The 20,809-nt window shown below is 44.7% G+C and overlaps 1 protein-coding gene across 2 annotated transcripts in view; it reads left to right on the top strand.

Annotated features, from left to right (window-relative positions):
- Positions 1–20,809, top strand: part of noc2l (NOC2-like nucleolar associated transcriptional repressor) — a 169,353-nt gene that overhangs the window by 3,320 nt on the left and 145,224 nt on the right. The window contains exons 2-6 of one of the 2 annotated variants that reach the window (XM_072245051.1): positions 2,235–2,414; positions 4,509–4,692; positions 8,854–8,979; positions 10,373–10,493; positions 19,310–19,397. In XM_072245051.1, coding sequence (XP_072101152.1) covers positions 2,235–2,414; positions 4,509–4,692; positions 8,854–8,979; positions 10,373–10,493; positions 19,310–19,397 — 699 coding nt within the window. The remainder of the gene's footprint in view (positions 1–2,234; positions 2,415–4,508; positions 4,693–8,853; positions 8,980–10,372; positions 10,494–19,309; positions 19,398–20,809) is intronic. The other variant, XM_072245052.1, reaches the window with a different exon arrangement.

The raw sequence follows: 20,809 nt of genomic DNA on the forward strand, positions 1-20,809 counted from the left end.
GCTCACAGGCTCGTGTTAATGCAATGCTGGCGAGAATGCCGTTCCGAATCCGGGGAGAGCGGCTGCTCGGGACGCGCGCTGCTTTTTATCGCGCGCTGATTTTTTTGGTGCACGGAATTTTTTATTGCACGCTAAATTTTTTTCGTAACAGTGAAAACACATTCTGAAAGCGAAAACAGGGTACTAATGTAGGTCTTTCGTAACAGTGAGGTTTCGTAAAGCGAACATTTGAAAAGCGGGGGACACCTGTAGTGTTCATGGGTTTGTTGTTCAGTCAGAGATCTGATGGCAGATGGGAAGAAGCTGTTCCTGAATTGTTGAGTGTGTTTCTTCAGGCTCCTGTATCTCCTCCCTGATGGTAGCAATGAGAAGAGGGCATGCCCTGGGTTATGGGGAGGTCCTTAATCAGTGCCGGACTTCGGGACGAAAGGTCCCGAGTTCGAATCCAGCTGGCTCCTCTGCACACTTTCCGTCCGTGCTGGGTTACGGGCTGGTGATCTCTTTGGAAACTCACCCGGCAGAAGGCAATGGCAAACCACTGCTGTACCTTGCCTCGTACGCGGTTCCCCATTACGTCAGAGAGGCGTGGAGGGAAATCGTCCGCTAACCGGAGAAACTCCAGATGTGACATACCTTTCCTTTCCTAATGACGGATGCCGCCTTTTTGAGGCGTTGCCTTTTGAAGGCGTCTTCAATGGTGGGGAGGGTTGTGTCCGTGATGGAGCTGGCTGAGCTTACAACTCTGTGCAGGACATGTTGGGGATGTGGCGGGATTGGTACAGTGGACAGCCAACGTCTTTCTCCCGGGGCTACAGTGTCCAGTAGCTGAGGACGTTGTTTAAAGTCAGTGAAGGGAAGTTTAGAGGGATGTCAGAGGTAGGTTTTGTTCACATAGTGAGTAGGGGGTGCCTGGAATCCACTGTAGGTGGTAGTGGTAGGGACACCACTGTAGGGGCATTTAAGAGGCTCTTAGATGGGCACATGGATGAAAGAGAAATGGAGAACTTTTAGGAAGGAAGGATTCGATTGTTCTTCAAGTAGGTTCACCACCCACAGCTCCAATCTGCTAATTAAATTTGCTGACGACACTACACTGGTTGGCCTAATCTCAAGTAATAATGAGGCAGACTATAGAGAAGAGGTCATTACCCTGACACAGTGGTGTCAAGAAAACAACCACTCCCTCAATGTCTCAAAAACAAAGGAGCTGGTTGTGGACCACAGGAGGAATGGAGACAGGCTAGTCCCGATTGACATCAATAGACCTGGGGTTGAGAGGGTAAACAGCTTAAAGGTTCTCGGCAGAAACATCGCCGAGGATCTCACATGGTCTCTACATACCAGCTGTGCAGTGAAGAAGGCACAACTGCGCCTCTTTCACCTCAGACGGTTGGGGAAGTTTGGTGTGGGTCCCCAAATCCCAAGAACTTTCTACAGGGGCACAACTGAGAGCATCCTGACTGGCTGCATCACTGCCTGGTATGGGAACTGTACTTCCCTCAATCGCAGGACTCTGCAGAGAATGGTGTGGACAGCCCAGAGCATCTGTAGATGTGAACTTCCCACTATTAATGGAGGATTATGGGCTTTGTAAGAGGGAAGAGTTGGATTAATCGGAGTAGGATTATAAAGGTCAGCACGATATTGTGGGCCAAGGGGCCTGATCTGTGCTGTACTGTTGTATGGTCCCATGGGTGGGTGGGGGGGAGTTCATGTAGTCATGGAGAACATGCAAACTCCACACAGTACCTGCGGTCAGGATCGAGTCTGGGTCCATGATGCTGTGAGCAGATCTCTGTGCTGTGCCCACAGAGCCCTACAGCACAGAAACAGGTCTTTGTGTCCATGCCGAACTGTTATTCTGCCTTGTCTCATTGATCAGCACCTGAACCATACCCCTCCCATCCATGTATTTATCCAAAATTCTCTTTAGTGTTACAATTGAACCTGTATCCACCACTTCCACTGGTAACTCGTTACACACTCGCAACACCCTCTGAGTCAAAAAAATTCTCCTCCTCATGTTACTCTTAAATATTTCATCTTTCACCTTTAACCTATGACCTGTAGTTCTTGTCTCCTCCAACCTGAAGGGGAAAGAAACCTGCTTTCATTTACCCCCTCTGTACTCCTCATAATTTTGTACACCTCCATCTAATTTCTTCTACGCTCCAGGGAGCAAAGTCCTAACCTACTCAGCCTCTCATTGCTTTTCTGTGGTCGATCTTTTCCAGGAAGCTTGCTTCGCTGAGTGTCGATGAGTTCCTCAGCTCTGCCTTCGATTCGGCTGGAGAAAGCGACTCGGATGCTGAGGACTTGGGAGCTGGGAATGGGAAGCCGGGCAGCGGCCCGAAGGTGAAGGCTGGAAAGGGCAAGAAAACCCCACAACCTAAAGCACAGGAAGGAGAAGAAAGGTGAGACCTGCTGGTGACATTGTATTTATTTATTGAGCTACAGCATGGAACAGGCCCTTTGGCCCTATGAGCTGTGCTGCCCAGTTTAATCCTAGCCCAATCATGGGACAAATTACAATGACCAATTAACCTATCAACCGGTACGTCTTTGGACTGTGGGAGGAAACCAATGTGGTCATAGGGAAAACGTACGAACACCTTACAAGCAGCAGTGGGAATTGAACCCTGGTTGCCTCTAATGTAAAGTGTTGTGCTGACCACTACATTACCGTGTAGCCCCGACTATGCTACCACGCCACCCCTTGGGTAGTAATGGTGAGGTACTTACCTTAATGAGCAGGGTGAAGAAGTTGGCCAGTGAACTCTTAATAAATGTGCACCACTTCTGTAGCTCAAACCTGTTTCACAGCTCTCAGATTGAGATTAATTTATTTAATCAAGTGTACATCGATACATACAGTGAAATGTGTTGTTTGCATTATCAATCAGTACGACCCGCAAGTGTCACCCCGCATACTGGCACCAGCGTAGCATGCCCATGATGCTCGGCAGAACAACACGAGCAACAACAACAATAAAACAAGCAATGACAGCAAAACAGACCTTTTCCTCCATCCCTCCCACCTAGCAACCCACATTTCCCAGCCTGGACTAGCAGATATTGGACCCTGGGTTGCCGACATGAACCATTGTTACTCCTTCACTTGCAATGGCAGCTCGTTCTTCTACACTCTTGTGACCCTCTCAGTGAAGAAAATTATTTATTGAGATACAGCACAGAATTGACCTTTCCAGCCCTTCGAACTGCACCACCCAGTAATGGCCCTATTTAGTCCGAGCCTAATCACGGGAAATTTACAGTGACCAATTAATACGTCTTTGGACTGTGGGAGGAAACCAGAGCACCCAGGGGAAACCCTCTTGGTAATGGGGAGGACATACAAACTCCTTACCGGCAGTGGTGGGAACTGAACCTGGGTCACCGGTACTGTAAAGTGTTGTGCTGACCGCTACGATACCGTGCCGTCCCATTAGCAACTTTACAAAGTATGTTCATTATCAGGTAATGTTGTGCCTGTGATAAGTTCAAAGTGATGGCTCTTAAGTACAACCTCTTAAATGTAATCAATCTAAGGGAATGGGGGGTGCAGGAATTCACATTAAAAGGGTTGCTGGGCATGGGTGAGAGAGCACAGGTCAGGGTATTTTTAGCTTTCTTAAGGGGTACAGGGGTTTTTTATAGGATATGACGGATAAGCAGGAATAGGGTACCAGGATGGCCAAAGATGGGAGGTTAAAGTGTAAGTTAAGGGGTGTGTGTGCGTGTGCGCGTGCGTGTGTGTGTATGAGAGAGAGAGAAAGAAAGATAGATAGATTGGGTGAAGGGATTTAGAATGTAAGTCTATTGCACACTCCGGAGCAGAAGGTGGCGGTAATGCACCATTAAGCTGGGTGCCAACCGCCGTAAAACAAGACGGAGAAGAAGCTTTTTTTTAACAAGTGTGTGGAATTTCTGTTTAGAGTCAGAATCATATAACATGGAAACTGGCCTTTTGGCCCATGTAGACCATCATAAGCAAGTCCCATTTTCCCCCCATATGGCATGGGAACAGGCCCTTCAGCCCATCTGGCCTATGCCAACTAATGTACCATACTAAGCTAGTCATAATTACCTGTATATGGCCCACATCCCTCTAAATCGTTCCAATCCATGTACCTGTCCAAATTTATTTATATATTTTCATTTAGTGATACAGCACAGAACAGACTCTTCCAGCCCCTCAAGCTGCACCGCCCAGTAACCCACCTGTTCAAGCCAAATCACTGGACAATTTACAATGACTAATTAACCCGCTAACCAGTATGTCTTCGGACTGTGGGCAGAAAACAGAGCACCCAAAGGGAGCCCGTGCAGTCACAGGAAGGAATGTGCAAATTTGCTTGCGGAGGACGCCGGAACTGAACTCTGATTTCCGATGTCCCGCTGAAATAGCGTCGCGCTAACCGCTATACTACTGTGGCGCCCCAACCGTTAAATTTTAAACATTGTTACTGTTTCAAAAATAAAAGGAAGTTTTATTAATCCCCCTCCAGCAGCAGAGGGAAGCCAAAGGGAGCAGCCCAGGAGCACAAGGAGCAACTCTCACGGCTCAAGGAGAGGGATCCCGAATTCTTCAAGTTCCTGGAGGAGAATGACCGGAAGCTGCTGAACTTCGATGATAGCGACAGTTCGGATGACGACGAGAGCCAGCTGCATACTTTGCCGGAGGAGCTGGAGGTCAGTTCCCTTGGGTTTCGTTGTAGTGCCCAGATCTCTGGGAAAGAGTGGGATCAACTGTGCCCACTCCTTCAAAGCAGCCATGATTAAACTAGAGCAGTTGTTCAATTAGACTGGAATATAGAATGAACATAGGACCAGAGGGCACAGCTTCAGGATACAAGGATGTCCCTTTAGAACAGAGATGAGGAGGAATTTCTGTAGCCAGTGGGTGGTGAATCTGTGGAATCCATTGCTACAGACGGCCGTGGAGGCCAAGTCACCAGGTGCACTTAAGGCTGCAGTTGATTTTTTTTTAATTTTATTTTTATTTGGATAAGGAATTCACAAATGTACTTTTTTCACACATATAACCTTTTCCATTTTTTTATATGTATAAAACTACAATTATTTATACATTCTTAAGTACACATTGAGATGATATAAAAGGAAAATAAACATTTAAATAGATAATTATGTACTGTGGAAAATCTAACCTATTAGGCTAAGTAATGGAATTAGTTGTTAAGAAAAATGGTAATAATAGTTTCCATATAACCCTTCTGGACCATTTCCACTGGTCCAAAATGTTGTATATAAGCCTATGTATCATCATTGTAGGTGTTAAGGCTGCAGTTGAAAGGGACCCTGATTAGAAAGGGTTGGGAAAAGGAGAAGGGAGGGAGCGGGAAGCACTAGAGAGACAATTTAATGATCAATAAACCAATTGTTTGGAATCAAATGACCTTGCCCTGGTGTCTCAGGGCTGGGTGTGTCTGCACTGTGCCATCCCCCCACCCCTGGCACAGATGGCACACCTTTGCCGCCTGTCCCACACCCCTCCCGCGGCACTCCAGCCTTGCTATTCCCGATATCCTTTGCTGCTGCAAGATTTTCAAACTCAACTCTCCACTACACGGTGACAAATACAGAACTGTGCAAAAGTCTTCAGAACTTTTATATATATATATATATATAGCCTAAGACTTTTGCACAGGACTGTCACCCCACTACAAGAAGGATGTGGATACTGTAGACAGAGTGCAGAGGAGATGTACAAGGATGTTGCCTGGATTGGGGAGCACGCCTTTATGAGAATAGGTTGAGTGAACTCGGCCTTTTCTCCTTGGAGCGACGGAGGATGAGAGATGACCTGATAGAGGTGAAAAAGATGATGAGAGACATTGATCATGTGAATAGCAAGAGGTTTTTCTCCCCAGGGCTGAAATGAGGGGGCATAGTTTTACAGTACTTGGAAGTAGGTACAGAGGGATGTCAGAGGTAAGTTTTTCTACACAGAGTGGTGAGTGCGTGGAATGCACTGCCTGCGACAGTGGTAGAGGTGGCTACATCAGGGTCTTTTAAGAGACTTCTAGATAGGTACATGGAGTTTAGAAAAATAGAGGGCTTTGCACTAGGGAAATTCTAGGCAGTTTCTAGGTTAGGTCACATGGTTGGCACAACATTGTGGGCCGAAGGGCCTGTAATATGTTGTAGATTTCTATGTTCTATATTCTGTATCCTATTTTCTATATTCTGTGAAGGAGGCCTTGGTCAGAAAGCTGAAAAACAGGACCTCCTGGTTAGTTAGTAATGTCAAGATTGTTGCCTGTGCCACGCTCCAGTGAGGGTAAGAATAGGATCTGACTTCTCCCCTTCCTTTCCAGTCCTGATGAAGGGTCTCGGCCCGAAACGCGTACTGTTTATTCTTTTTCCATGAACGCTGCCGGACCTGCTGAGTTCCTCCAGCATTTTTTGTCTGTTGCTTTGGATTTCCAGCTTCGTGTAAGAATAGGATGATTCGGCAGATGAATGTGTGGAGCATGGTTTCAGATTTCTGGATCACTGGTATCTCTCCGGGAAAGGTATGACCTGTACAAAATGGACAGGTTACACCTGAACTTGAGGGGGCAGATTGGGTAGAGTTGTGTAAGGGGTTTCTTCTTTTACAAACGTTTGTATGTTACTGCGTATGTTAATTAAAATGGCCTCTTTGTTATTTTAAATGCTGATAGTCTCTAGCTAGCACTTTGTTTGGGTTATAACAGAGTAAATGAAACAGTGGGTGTCCACGTTATTCTTCCTTGGGGTGATATGCTGTCTCATATGGCTGGGTACCAGGGAGTTTTGACGGGGAATTGGAGGAGAGACCGTGAGGACAACAGACGTGTGGGAAAGCTCAGTTTGATCACTTTGGGTGGTCCTGAGTTGTGAGTCGAAAGGGTCAGAGTGGTCCCGAAGAGGTCCCCGAGCTCCAACGTGTGCACAAAGAAATTGAACTTTGATAAGTCTGGCGCCTTTTCCATTCCTTTTTTGTATTGAACTTCTATTAATCTCATCGACTTAGTAATATCTATAAAGTGTAATTGGTAAAACGTACAGTGTGTGCTGGCTGATGATTGATGTTTGAAGCTGAATCCGGTGGCACTTGTACAGCAACCGACATAACCGGGAGACAAGGTGAGCGGCGGACGGTGTTTCCCCTAGATAAATACGAGCCAATATAGCTGAGCGTTACAGATGTTTGGGAGGGTTTAAACTAATTTGGCAGGGGGATAGGAACCAGAGTGATAGAGCCAAGGTTGGGCAGTTGGTTTACAAACGGGCAGTGTGTACTGAGACTGCTGGCAAGGAGAGGCTGATGATAGGGCAAACTTACAGTCAATGGGACAAGTTGTAAAAGGGGACAAATTCAAAACGAGTAATGAATACTGGACTGAAGGTGTTATGTTTGAATGCACTCAGTATATGGAATAAGGTAGATGAACTTGTAGCACAGTTGCAGATTGGCATGTATGAAGTTGTGGGCATCACTAAATCATGGCTGAAAGAAGATTATAGCTGGGAGTTTAATGTCCAAGGATACACCTTGTATGGAAAGGACAGGCAGGTAGGCAGAGGGAGTGGTGAGGCTCTATTGGTAAAAAGTGAAATCAAATCATTAGAAAGAGGTGACATAGGACCGGAAGGTGTAGAATCATTGTGGATTGAGCAAAGAAACTTCAAAGGGGAAAAGACCCTGATGGGAGTTGTATACAAACCCCCAAGCAGTAGTAAGGATGTGGTCTACAGATCACACTGGGAGATAGATAAAGGGCAATGTTACAGTAGTCATGGAGGATTTCAATATGCAGGTAGATTGGGAAAATCAGGTTACTGCTGGATTCCAAAAGTGAGAGAGCATCATATAGTTGAGCCCACTAGGGGATTGGCTATTGTGCAACGGACCGGAGTGGATTGGAGAGTTTAAGGTAAAGGAACCCTTAGGGATCAGTGATCATAATATGATAGAATTCACCCTGCAATTTGAAAAGGAGAAGCTAAAGTAAGATGTACGGTGCGTATAAAAAGTATTCTTTCTCTCCCCCCACCCCCCCCCCGGCAGTTTTCAAGTTTTATTGTTTGACAACATTGAATCATAATGGATTTGATTTGGCTTTGAAGTGAGTGCAACTGTTGTTACCAGGGAGAAGGTGCTTGGGAAGCTGAAATGTCTGAAGGTAGATAAGTCAGCTGGACTATACTCCAGGGTTCTGAAAGACGTGGCTGAAAAGTTTGTGGAGGCATTAGGAATGGTCTTTGAAAAATCAGTTGATTCTGGCATGTTTGTGGAGGACTGGAAAATTGCAAATGTCACTCCACTCTTCAAGAAGGGAGAGAGGCAGAAGAAAGGAAATTATAGGCCAGTTAGTCTGACCTCTGTTAGGAGGATATCAGTGCCAACTTACAAGTATGTAGTTTTGGGGTACTTGGAGGTGCATGATAAAATAGGCCATAATCAGCATGGTCTTCTCAAGGAAAAATCTTGCCTGACAAATCTGTTGGAATTCTTTGAGGAAATAACAAGCAGGATAGACAAAGGAGAGTCAGTGGATGTTGTGTACTTGGATTTTCAGAAGGCCTTTGACAAGGTGCCACAAATAAGACTGCTTAACAAGTTAAGAGCAGGAAATATTCTAGCATAGATAAGAGCATTGGCTCATTAGCAGGAGGCAAAGAGTGGGAATAAAGGGAGCCTTTCCTGATTAGCTACCGATGACGTGGTGTTTAAGGGGAATCCTCTGCCCTACCATGTCACCTGCAGTGAGATGGATCACTCACAGGGGGTGTGTTTATTGTGGGGCCACAAGGGGAATCTACAAGTCAAACATAAATAACTGTTTAAAAATCTTTCCTTTGCAGGAAGCAAGTGATGAAGAGGAGGAGGAGGAGGAAGAAGAGAAAGAACCAGCCCCAAAGAGCAATAAAACCAGAGACTTAAAACCAGTCACCATCCGAATGGTTGAAACCTGGAGAGAGGCAGCAGAGGTGAGTTATGTTTGCACTAATAAAATTCCTGTGAGTTTTTGCTCTGTTAGTCTCTTCTGTTTAATACAGTCTCTCTGTTTCATTCAGGTTTATATGTGGTTCTGAATATAGTACTGTGCAAAAGGCTTAGGTGGGAAGGGGACCAGGAAAGGGGAATCATGGTTGGGAAAAGGGGGAGGGAGCAGGAAGCACCAGAGAGACATTCTGCGATGATCAATAAACCAATTGTTTGGAACCAACTGAGGTTGTGTCCTCTTGTCCTTGACTCCCCCTCTCCGTGTCTACTCTCTCTAGGCCTTCCAATATTCAATGGGTTTCAAAGAGATCTGCCCTCATTCTTCTGAAATCCAGCGAGTACAGGCCCAGAGCCGTCAAACACTCATACATTAACCCTTTCATTCCTGGGATCATTCTCGTGAACCTCCTCTGAATCCTCTCCTATGCCAGCAACTCCTTACCTAGATAAGGGCCCAAAATTACTTGCAATGCTCCAACCATGGTCTTATCAAAGCCTTATAAAGCCTCAACATCACATCCTTGTACATATATAAGTGCACACACACACGAAGACACTGTTACATTGAATGACAACAATAATCCGTCATGAAACTAATTGCTGCCTTTTCATGGATGTTGGATGTGAGGTCTATCATTGCATCCTCATACAGCCATCAAACACTCCTCATACTGTTTCTCCGTACTGCTGAACAACTACTGCACCCTCTCCAAAGACTGCACATTGTTCCTATGGTGCGGTAAACAGAACTGCACATTCTACTCCAAATGTTGCCAAACCAAAGTGTTACACAACTGCAAGGTGACTTGCCAACTTTTATCCATCACGATGCCTCGCTTTTAAGAGGCTTCGTTAACCAGCTAAATTTAAAGATACCTACCCATGTCATTGCCAATTGACTGGACTCTGCCAACTCACGCTTCTTCCTCAATCACGCTTTCCTTATTTGTGCCTCAGGAGAACAAACTTGGCCCCTCTTCTGAAGTTTGAACAAAGAACTTCCTTTTTTTAATAGAGAAATTGTGCTCCACGGTGAAGTAACGGTTGGCGCAATGCTGTTGCCCCTTGGGGTGTTGGAGTTCGGAGTTTAAATTCCGATGTCATCTGTAAGGAGTTTGTGTGCTCTCCCTGTGGAATGCATGGGATTTCTCCAGGTGCTCCAGTTTCCTCCCACAATCCAAACTGGTCACTGTAAACTGTCCTGTGACTAGGCTAGGATTAAACAGAGCCACAGCCACAGCTGAGTTCCCATGCTGGTGACAGACAATGCTGCACAGTGCTGTAGTTGCTCCTGTAAGTGACAGGTGGTCTTGCATCCAACAAAGTTCATAGCTTACTTCCAATTACTAAAACTGCACCTAATCTCTCCCACCGCAGGACAAGTTAACGCTAAAGCTGTTCCATGAAATAGTGATGGCATTTAGAGCGGCAGTCTCAACAACCAAAGGGGAAAATGACAGTGGTCAACATGGGAAGTACAAAGTGGAAGACAGTTCTGGTAAGTGAATGGAGAAATAAAATCCAACAAGATGAATATATGTGAAACTGTGCATATGCACTCAATGCCACTACATTAGGTTGTCATTAATGCAAATGTCTAATTAGCCAATCATGTGGCAGCAACTCAATGCATAAAAGCATGCAGACATGGTCAAGAGATTCATTTGTTGATACCATACATCAGAATGGGGGAGAAATGTGATCTAAGACTTTCACCATTGTTGGTGCCAGACGGTGTGGTTTGAGTGTCTGAGAAACTACTGATCTCCGGGGAATTTCACACGCAAGAGTCTCTGGAGTTTACAAAGAATGGTGTGAAAAACAAAATATCCAGTGAGTGGCAATTCTGTGGGCGAAAATGCCTTGTTAGCGAGCGGTCAGAGGAGAATGGCCAGACTGGTTCAAGCTGACAGGAAGGTGACAGTAACTCAAATGATTACACATTGCAGTAGAGGTGTGCAGAAGAGCATCTCTGAACGCACACCACATCAAACCCTGAAGTGGATGGGCTACAGCAGCAGAAGACCACGATCATACACTCAGTGGCCACTTTATTAGGTTTAGGACGCATTACGCTTTGAGTTGCTGCCACAGGATTGGCTGATTAGATACTTACATTAATGAGTAGGTATACCTAATAAAGTGGCCACTGAGTGTAGATGGGTACATGGTGGTTAGCTTGGAGATGTGGGGCCAATGGGTTGTTTCTGTGTTGTATAATTTAAAGACATTAATGAACGAGATGATTTTTATTAGTATCCAGTAGCTTCATGATCAGTTACAAATGCCACATTTTTACTGCCGATTTACTTAATTAACTGAATTTAAATTCTCCACCTACACTGAATGTTTCTCGTTTTTTTATACCATTCTATGTAAACTCTATAGAGGCTGTAGGCATGAAAATCCCAGGAGATCAGCAGTTCCTGAGATACTCAAACCACCCCATCTGGCACCAACAATCATTCCACAATCAAGTTCACTTAGATCACGTTTCTTCCCCCATTCTTGTGTTTTGTCTGAACAATAACTGAGCCTCTTGACCATGTCTGCATGCTTTTATGCATTGAGTTGTTGCCACATGATTGGCTGATTAGATATTTGCATTAACAAGCAGATATACAGGTGTACCTAATAAAGTAGCCACAGAGTTTAAGATAGTGATCATTTTTTGAACTACCCAATAGACTTGCTTTGATACTGTTGTGAATTTGTTTCTAGCCTTGAGGCAATCCTTCGAAGTTTATCCAAAATCAAAGTAAATTGATTGTCAAATTGTGTTTATGTCATCGCGTACTACTGAGATTTATTTTCCTGCAGACAATTACAGGAAAATTAAAAGAAAACAAAATAACTTATGAAAAGCTCTGCATCAATAAAGATGGACAAATTGCCAATGTGCAAAAGAAAACAAATTGTGCAAATAATTCAGAACGTGAGCTGTAGAGTCATTGAGTGTGTTCATAGGTTGTGGAGTCAGTTCAGTGTTGAGGCAAGCGAAGTTATCCTTGCTGATGGTTGTAGGGTAATTAGTATTCCTGAACCTGATAGTGTGGGTCCTGAGGCTCTAGTACCTGCTGCCCTATTCCCAAACAAACGAGACGACCCTAGTTATATATGGCAATCTTTTGTGGGCAGCTGAGTATTAATGCGTTTCTAAGTTGGTAAAGCAGGAGCAAGTAGAACGAGTTAACATAATGAATGACGTCTACTCTTTCATTCAACACCACCTGATCTGACTTTGATCTCTTATTATATCTCAGACAAAGATGACCTGCAGAGCTTAATTTAAATAGATTAATATTGATAATTCACTGTTTCTTTGGAAACAAAGAACATGATTTAAATGCATTCGGCAGTGTTTGTGCGCTTCTTGTATAATTCTTGACATTAGTTTAACTCTGGTTTCTCCCGAGTGCTCCCACCATCCTAACACGTAACGGTTGGTTAATTACTTACCTTGGCCCTTGTCTGCTAGGTAGAGCAGAGGCCATCGCGGACCTCCTGTCTTTGCCGTCTCCTGAAGTTGATGGTGTAGTTGGAGCTCATCAATGGTTCTGCAATCCACTCTTCAGAGGATTGGCTTGTACAGCTTCACCAGAGCCCTCCAGGCCCACCTTGCCCACGCCCAAGTCTCACGACGAAGACGTAGGGTTGGACTTTGAGTGCCGCATCTCCACATTGCCACCCCACAATGTTCTGTACTTCATAATGTTGTCCTCTTGTTTGACGGAACAGACTGTGCCCTTCCCTTCATTACTTCTTAATTAACTTGCCTTTAGTTGATGTGACACAAATACATATAATTTTAAACAACAACAAAACAACAGCAGAATAAGCCCCCCACCACCCACCCACCCACCCACCCACTCTCTCTCACACACACACACATACACACACACACGCGCGCGCGCACACACACACACACGCGCACACACTCACACACACACACACACACACACACAGACTCACACACACACACGCACACACACACACAAACGCACACACACACACGCACACACACACTCTCACACACACACACACGCGCACACACACACACGCACACACACACACACGCACACACACACACAAACGCACACGCGCACACACACACACACACACACACACACACACACACACACACACACACACACACACACACACACACACACACAGATAGGCCCTAAACCCCAGGACAGGTCTCTTCTACATCTCCAGCCTCCAGTGGACTTGCAGATGTCAGGCCTCTGACTTCCTCAGTGGACTTGCAGGCTCACAGGCCCAGGCTTCAGCCACCAGGCCCCACAAACTGTGCAGTTGCCCCACCATATTCTGCTAAACTAGTGTCCAAAATGTTTTTGGGGCAGGGTTAGTCATTTTGGAAGATGAAGCAGGAGACTGTCAGTAGGGTCAGTCACTTGAATAAAGTTCCTTTCCAGTAATCTGCATCATCCTGTCTGCCCCCATTCACTGTTAATTTAAATATTATTCATTCGTTTTATTTAGAGCGAAATAGGCCCTAACTGCCCAACAAGCTAAACAGCTCAGCAACGCCCCCCCTCCCCATATAACCCTAACCCAATCACAGGACAATTCGCAATGACCAGTTAAGGTATTAACCAGTATGTCTTTGGACTGGGAGAGGAAACCAGAGCACCTCGAGGAAACCCACGCAGGCACAGGGAGAACGTACAAACTCCTTACAGATGGCGCCAGAACTGAACTTGGAAATGAACCAAGCTCTAATAGAATCACACTAACTGCTACGTTACCATGGCGCCGTGATTCCAGATTTTGTGCAAGGTCCTTTATAATACATTTCATCTTGCTTTAACGTAACTTGACAGCCACTGGACCTGACCCCTGAACACAAGCAGAATATTAAATTTGAGAATATATACAGTATCTTGAAAATGTATGCAGCCCCCAACCCTTTGCTCACATAAATGAGTATTACACCCATGGATTTTCATCGGTTTATATGAGCATTTTTATTTGTGACTCACGTGCTCCTTTCCCCCCTCCCCCCACAGTAAAGCCCAAAAAAGAAGGAAAACTGCAAACATGAAAAATTAAAAATTCAAAAGCTGAGATGTCAGCAGTTCAAAAGTATTCATTCCCCTTTGTTCAGTATCTAGCTGAACCATCGCTCATAACTATCACAGTCAGTAGTCTTTTGGATAAGTCTCCATTAGTTTTGCACAATGTGGTGGAGCAAATTTGTCTTATTCCTTGCAGAGTTGCTCAAGCTGTGCCAGGTTAGTTGGGGAGCGGCAGTGGACAGCAATCTTGAGGTCTTGCCAGAGATGTTCAATCGGGTTAAGATCAAGCCACTCAAGGAGATCAGTTTTCTTCATGTGAAGCCACTTCCTGGTTGCTTTGGGTCATTATCCTGCTGAAAGATCAACTTCTTCCCCAGTTTAAGCTTTCTGGCAGAGGCTAGCAGGTTTTTATCCAGCATCTCTCTTAATTTAGCAGTGTTCACCTTCCTATCCATCCTGACCAGATTTCTCGTGTCTGCTGCTGAAAACCATCCTCGTACTTTACAATAGGGATGATGTTACCTGGCTGATGGGCAGTTGTAGATTAACACCACATGTATTGCTTACTGTTGAGGCCAAAATCCTTTACTTTAGTTTCATCTGACCTCACGACCTTCTTCCACACCGTCACAATATCTTCTAAGTGGTGCTTTGCAAAGTCTTTACTGGCACGGATATGTTTTATTTTTTTTTTGTCAGGGCTTCCTCCTTGCCACTTTTACATAAATACCCATTGTGTACCAGGCCTTAGATATTGTGGAGCCATGAACTTCATCTCCAGTAGCAGCCACTGACTTCTGGAGCGCACTCAAAGTGACTTTTGGCGTCACAGTATCCTCTTTTACAAGTGCCATTCTTCTCCAGTGACTGAGTTAATAGGGGTGGGCTACCTAGGTAGGGTGGCTGCGGTTTCATATTTATTCCGCTTTTTCACGATGGGCTGCACTGAGTTCCGAGGCATCTTCAAAACATCATGTACCCTTCCCCAGATTTTTACGTCTCTATTATCACTTCCCTGACTTGTCTTGAATGCTCTTCTGTCTACATTTTGGTTTGGTCGGTTGAAAGTCGACCATGCTGTTGGACCTCACAGAGAGGGGAGGTATTTATTCAGGTGATCCTCCAATTTTCTGCATGAACAAACGGGGCGAGTTGGTATGGTAAGATACAGTATTGCCCCTAAAGAGAGTTGGTGTAATTACAAGTGGGATGAATACTGTTTCAGTTTCACAATTTTGGTTTTCAAATTTTAGTAAACTGTTGACAGATTCTTGGAATTTTTTCTTATTTGATGACGCACAGTGTTATGTAGATGAACTCAAAGTGTAGATGAACTCAAAAAAGCCTACTTCATTATATTTTAAGTTCAGAAAATGAAACAGTAAAATGTGAAAATAGTTGTGAGGGCTGAATAGTTTTTCCAGGCACTGTATATTTAATTTCACTCTTTGTGATCATTGTAAAGTATTAATATGTACTTATGCCAGGAATATTAATATTCCACCAACATTCTTGTCATCAGAATCAGGTTTAATATCACTGACATACGTCATGAAATTTGTTGTCTTGTGGCAGCAGTACAGTGCAATGCAGAATATTTTAAACTATACTGTGCATTATGATAAGAAAATATATATTAAAAAAATAAACAAATTGTGCAAAAATAGAGTTTAAAATAAAAAGTACTGAGGTAGTGTGATCAGTATCCATTCAGAGATCTGGTGGGGGGAGAAAGAGGCTGTTCCTAAAACATTAAGAGTGTGTCTCCAGGCTCCTGTACCTTCTCTTTGAGCAGAGGGCATGGCCTGGGTGATGGGGGTCCTTAATGATGGACACCACCTTTTGAGGCATTGCCTTTTGAAGATGTCCTTAATGCTGGGGAGGCCAGTGCCCATGATGGCGCTGGCTGAATTTGCAACTTTCTGCAGCTTTTTCTGATCCCGTGCAGTGGCCCCTCCAGACCAGATGGTGATGCAGCCAGTTAGAATGTTCTTCATGGTACATCTGTCAAAATTTGCTCGAGTCTTTGGTCTCCTCAAACTCTTGCGCATGCAGCTTTGACATTTCACTGAGGTCAAATAATGGCTTGTTCACATTCTCATGTTATCTCCGACATTGACCACAACTCTCTGTCAATTGATTCGGGAATGATTTGTAGCATTCCTGCTTATACTGCAAGGGATCTAATAGCTAACGTTACAGTCATATGTCTGAGATACAAGGATTATCAAGAGAAATGGCTAGAATATCTCTCTGCCAAGTTCCATAGTATTAGTTCCATAGAAAATTGCTACAATTTAAAATTTTCAAAAGAGAAAAGGCTTTCTTTCCCTACATGTTTAGGATTAATTTGAGCTTTTTTTTTGCCTTAAAACATACTTCTGTTTCAGACAATAGGAGCAGAATTAGGCCATTCAGCCCATTGTGTCTGCTCTGCCATTACACCATGGCTGATTTATTTATCCTCTCAACCCCATTCTTCTGCCTTTTCCCCATAACCTTTGGCACATTTTTTTTAGATTATGAAGACACGCAGTCCTCTTTTATTGTCATTTAGTAATGCATGCATTAAGAAATGATACAATATTTCCTCCGGTGTGATATCACAAAACACAGGACAGACCAAGACTGAAAAAAACTGACAAAACCACATAATTATAACATATAGTTACAACAGTGCAACGATACCATAACTTGATGAAGAAGTCCATGAGCACAGTAAAAAGTTCAAAGTCTCTCAAATGTCCCACATCTCACGCAGACGGGAGAAGGAAGAAAAACTCTCCCTGCCATAAACGACCACAGTCCGACTCTGAGTCATCTGAAAACTTCGAGCTCTGATCAGCTCCGACACCGAGTGCTGAGCGCCATCTCTATCCGAACGATTCGACCTCCATCTTGGTCACCAACAGCAGGCAAAGCCGGGGATTTTGAGGCCTTCCCTCCGAAAGATTTCCAACTGCGCAGTAACGACAGCAGCAAACGAGCGTTTCAGAAATTTTTCCAGATGTTCCTCTGTGCTTTCACGTCCATCTCCATCAAATCAGAATTGTCCACGGCCCCTATTTATCGGATACGATATCATTTTTCACCGGAGGGCTGCGCAGTGCGCTGCTCTCTCTCCTCCCGCCGATTACACCCTTGGATTACAAACCAAGAACATATCAACCTCCACTTTAAATATACCTAGTGACTTGGCCTCCACATCCCTGTGTAGCAGTGAATTCCACGGAATCACCACCCTCTGGCTAAAGAAATTCCTCTTCATCTGTGTTCTAAAGGAGATCCTTCTATTCTGAGACTGTGCCCTGTGGTCCCAGGGTCTCCCACTAGTGGAAACATCCGCTCCATGTCCACTCTATCTAGTCCTTTCTATGTTCGCTAGATGACATAAGAGACGATAGAATTAATGGTGGGGATAATCATCTGGTTTGGCTCCTCACTCGATGTAAGGATGGTGTCTACTATCTACGTCATGTTTGACCCAGCCCAGCATGGCCCTGTAGACCTTTTCTTCTAATGGAACATTCAGGTTGTTATTGGAGATGAGATCAAGCATATCCACTCTATCTAGGCCTTTCAGTATTTGATAGGTTTCAGTGAGATCCTCTCGTTCTTCTAAACTCCAGTGAGTACAGGCCCAGACCCATCGTACGTTAACCCTGTCATTCCTGGGATCTTTCTCATGAACCTCTTCTGGACCTTCTCCAATGCCAGCAGGGAAGGCTGGTACAGGGTTCTGAGTTGGATGATCAGCCATGATCATACTGAATGGCGGTGCAGGCTCGAAGGGCCCAATGGCCTACTCCTGCACCTATTTTCTATGTTTCTATGTCTCTGGAGAAGTTACAAGCTTCAGTAGCTGAGATGGGAGAGATTGTGCATGCAACTGTTGCCCGGGTGATTCACCAGTTGCAGCTTTATGGGAGAGTGGCAAAGAGAAAAGCAACTGTTGGTGGGGGAAAAACTCCCATGAAATCTTGGCTAGAGTTTGCCAGAATGTATGTGGGAGACTCTGCAGTCAGCTGGAGGAGGTTTGATGGTCTGATGAAACCAAAATTGAGTTTTTTGGCCATCTGATTGAACGCCATTTTTGGTGTAAGCCAAATACTGCACGTCCCTACTGTGAAGCATGGTGGTGGCTGTATCGTGCTGTGGGGCTGCTTCACTGCAGCTGGCTCTGGAAGGCTTGTGAAGGTAGAGGGTAAAATGAACGCAGCAAAATACAGGGAAATCCTGGAGGAAAACCTGATGCAGTCTGCAAGAGAACTGCACCTTGGGAGAGGGTTTGTTTTCCAGCAAGACAATGATCCCAAGCATAAAGCCAGAGCTACGCAGGAATGGCTTAAAAACAACAAAGTTAATGTCCTGGAGTGGCCAAGTCAGAGTTCAGACCTCAATCCAATTGAGAATTTATGACTGGACTTGAAAAGGGCTGTTCAGTCACAATCCCTATGCAATCTGGCAGAGTTTGAGCAGTTTTGTAAAGAAGAATGGGGAAAAATTGCAGTGTCCAGATGTGCAAAGCTGATAGAGACCTACCCACACAGACTGAAGGCTGTAATTCCTGTCAAAGGTGCATCTACTAAATACTGACTTTAAGGGAGTAAATAATAATGTAATCAGTTATTTTGTGTTTAGTAATTGTAATAAATTTAGACTAATTTGTAGAAGTTTTATTCCAGTTTGACTTGGAGTCTTTCCTGCTGATCAGTGTCAAAAAAGCCAAATTAAATCCACTGTGATGAAATATTACAAAACAATAAAACATGAAAACTTCTGGGGCGGGGGGGGGATCAAGGGAGTCCTGACGAAGGGTCTCGGCTCTTTTCTATAGATGCTGCCAGGCCTGCTGAGTTCCTCCAGCGTTTCATGTGTGTGTTGCTTGGATTTCCAGCATCTGCAGCTTTTCTCTTGTTTGTGAAGGGGGGCGGTGTGGGCAAATACTTTTTATGAGCACTGTACATCAAAATGTGCAGCGCAGTACGAATATGAGCTGGGGGGGGGGCAGCCCGCAACTGTTGTTATGCTTCTGGCCCTAGTGTTGCATGCCCACAATTTATTAACCCGAACCCGTTTGTCTTTGGAATGTGGGAGGAATCTGGAGCACCCGGAGGAAACTTGCACGGTCACGACGAGAGCGTACAAACTGCTTACAGACAATGGCGGGAATTGACCTCGGGTTGCTGGTACTATAACGTGTTACGCTAACTGCCAAGCTACCATGTCACGGTAATGACTAATCATCCATTATGTGTTTTTTTTTTTACAGTCTTTAACGCGCTCGTGTCGTTCTGTATCCACGACCTTCTCTCTGCCATACAGAAACTCCTTCAATTAAAACCAGATGATAAAAAGAAGTAAGTTGCTGAAATTCCATTTCCAATTTTTAGACGCCGTTCTGTGTTATTTATTCTGCAGTTTATTTATTACTCGCTGGAGGTTAGAAGAACGGTGGGGGCGGGGTGGAATCTCATTGAGACCTATCGAATATTGAAAGGCTGGGATAGAGTGGGCTTGGAGATGATGTTGTCAATAGTGGGGGAGTCTAGCACCAGAGGGCACAGGCTCAGAATATTACTCTCACTTCAGATCTCTCCATGGTTTATGTGGGGTCTGTACCATCTGAAACTATAGGAAATAAATCACAACACTTTTGTACGTGGATAGGATACGTTTAGAGTGACTTGGCCGAATGCAACAAGTCTGAGAATAGAGGGACGCCCCTTTACAATAGAGCTGAGGAGGAAGATTTTTTTCCCTGAAGGTGGTGAATCTGTGAAATTCGTTGCCACTGGCAGCTGTGGAGGCCAAGTCATTGAGTATATTTAATGCGTAGGTTGATTAATAAGGGTGTTGTAAGTGTGTCAAAGATTAAGGCTTATGGGGAAAAGGCAGGTAGGTGGAGCTGAGTTTATGGACAGATCAGCCATGATACTATTGAATGGCGGGGCAGGCTTGATGGGCCGGATGGCCTACTCCTGCTCCTATTTCTTATGTTCTTATTACAAGAGAATAAAGTCGGGAAGGATAATAAGTCAGCTCTGATAGAGTGGAAGAGCAAATTTGATGGGCCCATTGCTGTAATTCTGTTCCTATGTCTGATGGTCTCCAACCTGATGGCATCAGTGCCAATTTCCCTGACTGCTCCCCCATCTTCCACTCCTGCCTCCGGTTGTTTGTTTCCCCATTCATCTGGCACCCCGTCCTTTCCCCCTTCCTCACCCTCATGACCATCCCCTCCCCTCTCTCCAGCTTGCACCCCTCCCCTTTATTCCATGGTCTGCTGTCCTCCCCTTGACGTGGGTTTCCACTGTGTCTGGAAACTTGCATCAAGGAGCATAGGAGATGTATCCGTTTGGGTTACCCAGAGGAATCGATGATGGTAGAAAATTGCATTCACAATGGCCATGGGATTGACTTTGGTGGTGCAAAACTACTGTGCCGCACCCGTGGCTTTTGGGATTGCCTGGTGAAGGAAGCCATTGAAATAAGACTAGAGAATAAGAATTTTTACAAGTAAGGAAGAAAGAACTGGAATTCGATTATAAACAAGGTGGGACAGTGGAAACCAGATTGGTTGAGGACTAACCAATCAGGAGGGACGGACGACAGGGGTATAAATACCACCGGACTAGACGTGATGAAGATGGCAAAGTTTGTCATCGAAGCGTTGGTTAAAATCAGTTCCTCAACCCAGCTGGAAGCCCGAGAAGAGTTTATTCGCCAAATACGCTGGGAAAACACTAGATCTTTTTTCTAATGAGTTTGT

Source organism: Mobula birostris, chromosome 27, assembly GCF_030028105.1.
Source record: "Mobula birostris isolate sMobBir1 chromosome 27, sMobBir1.hap1, whole genome shotgun sequence".
NCBI lineage: Eukaryota > Metazoa > Chordata > Chondrichthyes > Myliobatiformes > Myliobatidae > Mobula > Mobula birostris.